The following is a 2,271-nucleotide window of genomic DNA, read 5'->3' as shown; positions in this document are numbered from 1 at the left end:
AGGCGGACAGTGCAGGGTGAACTTCACCCTCCAGCCGGCAGGGGGAGTGGGCGTTTGCAGAGCCGCGTCCCTAGGAGCATGGGCGGGGACGAGGGCGTGGGTAGGGAAGAGGACGTGGGTGGGACGAGCACGTGGGCGGAGACGAGGGCTTGGGCCCCCTGCCTGGGAGGTAAGCAGTGGTCCGTGTGTCTTAGGGCTGCGCGGGTCGCGTTCGAGGACATGGGCGACAAGTATGCCGGTCTGCGACGGGCCCAGCTGCATCTGGACTTCATCCACGCCAACTCGTAAGTGTCCGGTGAAGCGTGAACGAGGGAGGGTCCCCACTAGTGGAGAAGAGTTTGGTTTGTCTCCTAGTGAAGTAGCCAATTTGGAAAAAAAAAAAATGAACTTGGTATCATTGATTTATGGAAATTTTATTTGAAGTTTTTGTATTAAAAAATAATGAAAAAGTAGTAAAGATACTATTCTGGGCCAGATTATGATGATTTTTAGGGAGAGCAAGCTTGTGCCAGTGTCCTGGGTTTGGGGTGGGGTGGGCAGAGGGAGAGAGAATTTCAGGGAGGCTCCATGCTCCTGAGCGTGACATGGGGCTCAGTCTCAGGACCCTGAGATCATGACCTGAGCAGAAATCAAGAGTCCAACACCTAACCAACTGAACCACCCAGACGCCCCTATTCTGGGCTAGATTATAAACCTTTTTGTTGTTCTAAAAATAACACCAGAGTAAGAAGGCTCCGCATTTAACAAACTATTTAATTGGAGGTTAGCAGAACCCTAATTCTACCAACCTGGCCTATCTCTTGTGATTTCTCTGCCCAGCACACTGACATTTTAAAGATTAAGCTTGCCCTCCAGAGAGTAATTTGTATTTATTGATTCCAGCCTCTGTGGTCTGAGTCCTTGCAAAAACGTAACCTCTCCCAGGAAAGAATCCTCACATTTTGGTTCTTGCTAGAGCATTCTGCTTCTCTGTCAGGCCCAGGTGCGTTTTGCGGACTCATCAGGTGTTAATTTCGGATCCCCATCTTGCAGAGGCAGATGACAGAGGCTTCCTGTCCCATCTGTCATTCCCAACAGAGCAGTGAGCGCTGCCTAATTCATATTGCTGTGTCGGTGTTTTTGGAGTCTTTGAGTAATTCGGAGTTACGAAAGGTACCCACTGATACAAGGGATACACCCAGGTTTGAAACGAGAGAAACAAAAGTGTAAAGAATGCCAGGCAAGGCCAGCCTTGCTGCTTGGGACAAACACTTAATTTTTACAGAAGACGAAGTCAAATAGGCAATATTTGGCAGGTGTTTAGGGCTTTTTTTTTTTTTTTAAATCTCTTTAGAGAATAATTTCAAGCTGGAAGGGCTGGAACAGATGACGAAATAGCAATTTTGAGTAGAGTTTAAGAAAAATTGCGGGTGGAGTGCTGGAAGGGCTGTGGATTTTATCTCGGGAAACTTCCTTAGCCTCGGTGTTGTGTTGTTACCGCAGCTGCTGTTCCCCAGGCGCTTCCTGTCCCAGTAGGTTCCCCCTTCCCTGTATCCCGTTATCAGTTGGTGGCCCGATAACTGAATAACAAAAGTGACAGCAGTGTGAAGCAACAACCACAAAATCAGATACCAATTGGTATCTTCTCAGCTTCTCCAGATAGATTTTTGTTTGTGAGTTCCCTCAGTCAAGGCAGGAGTGATATTTTTTTCTCTCTTGTTTCACTCCCACATCCAATTCAACGTCAGATCCTCTTCACCCTGTCTCTTACTGTGTCTCCGATGCATCCATTCCTCTGCATTGCCCCTGCCATTGACTTCGGTCCACACCGGCTGCCGTCTCCCCGGGAGATGCTCCACGTAGCCTCTAAACTGGGTTCTCTGCTTCCCATTCTTGCTCCCCGATGGTCCATTTTCCTGAGAGCTGCCAGAGTGAGATTTTTATTTTATTTCTGAAAAAAGATTTTATTTATTAGAGAGCACGAGCTGGGGGGCAGCAGGAGCAGAGACAGAGGGAGAAGCGCTGAGCAGGGAGCCTGATGATGCAGGGCTCAATCCCAGAACCCCCAAATCATGACCTGAGCTGAAGGCAGACGCTTCACCGACTGAGCCACCCAGGCTCCCCTCCGAGTGAGATTTTTAAAAAAGTAAGCCAGATAGGGCGCCTGGGTGGCTCAGTTGGTTAAGCGACTGCCTTCGGCTCAGGTCATGATCCTGGAGTCCCGGGATCGAGTCCCGCATCGGGCTCCCTGCTCGGCAGGGAGTCTGCTTCTCCCTCTGACCCTCCTCCCTT

The 2,271-nt window shown here is 49.5% G+C and overlaps 1 protein-coding gene across 1 annotated transcript in view; it reads left to right on the top strand.

Moving 5' to 3' along the window:
* The first annotated feature begins 219 nt into the window (after positions 1–219).
* Positions 220–2,271, top strand: part of MORC1 (MORC family CW-type zinc finger 1) — a 170,298-nt gene continuing 168,246 nt past the window's right edge. Inside the window, exon 1 of the mRNA XM_021692684.1 lies at positions 220–284. Coding sequence (XP_021548359.1) covers positions 220–284 — 65 coding nt within the window. The remainder of the gene's footprint in view (positions 285–2,271) is intronic.

The sequence above is a fragment of the Neomonachus schauinslandi genome, chromosome 1 (genome assembly GCF_002201575.2).
Source record: "Neomonachus schauinslandi chromosome 1, ASM220157v2, whole genome shotgun sequence".
NCBI lineage: Eukaryota > Metazoa > Chordata > Mammalia > Carnivora > Phocidae > Neomonachus > Neomonachus schauinslandi.
This window is presented reverse-complemented; position numbering and strand designations above follow the sequence as displayed.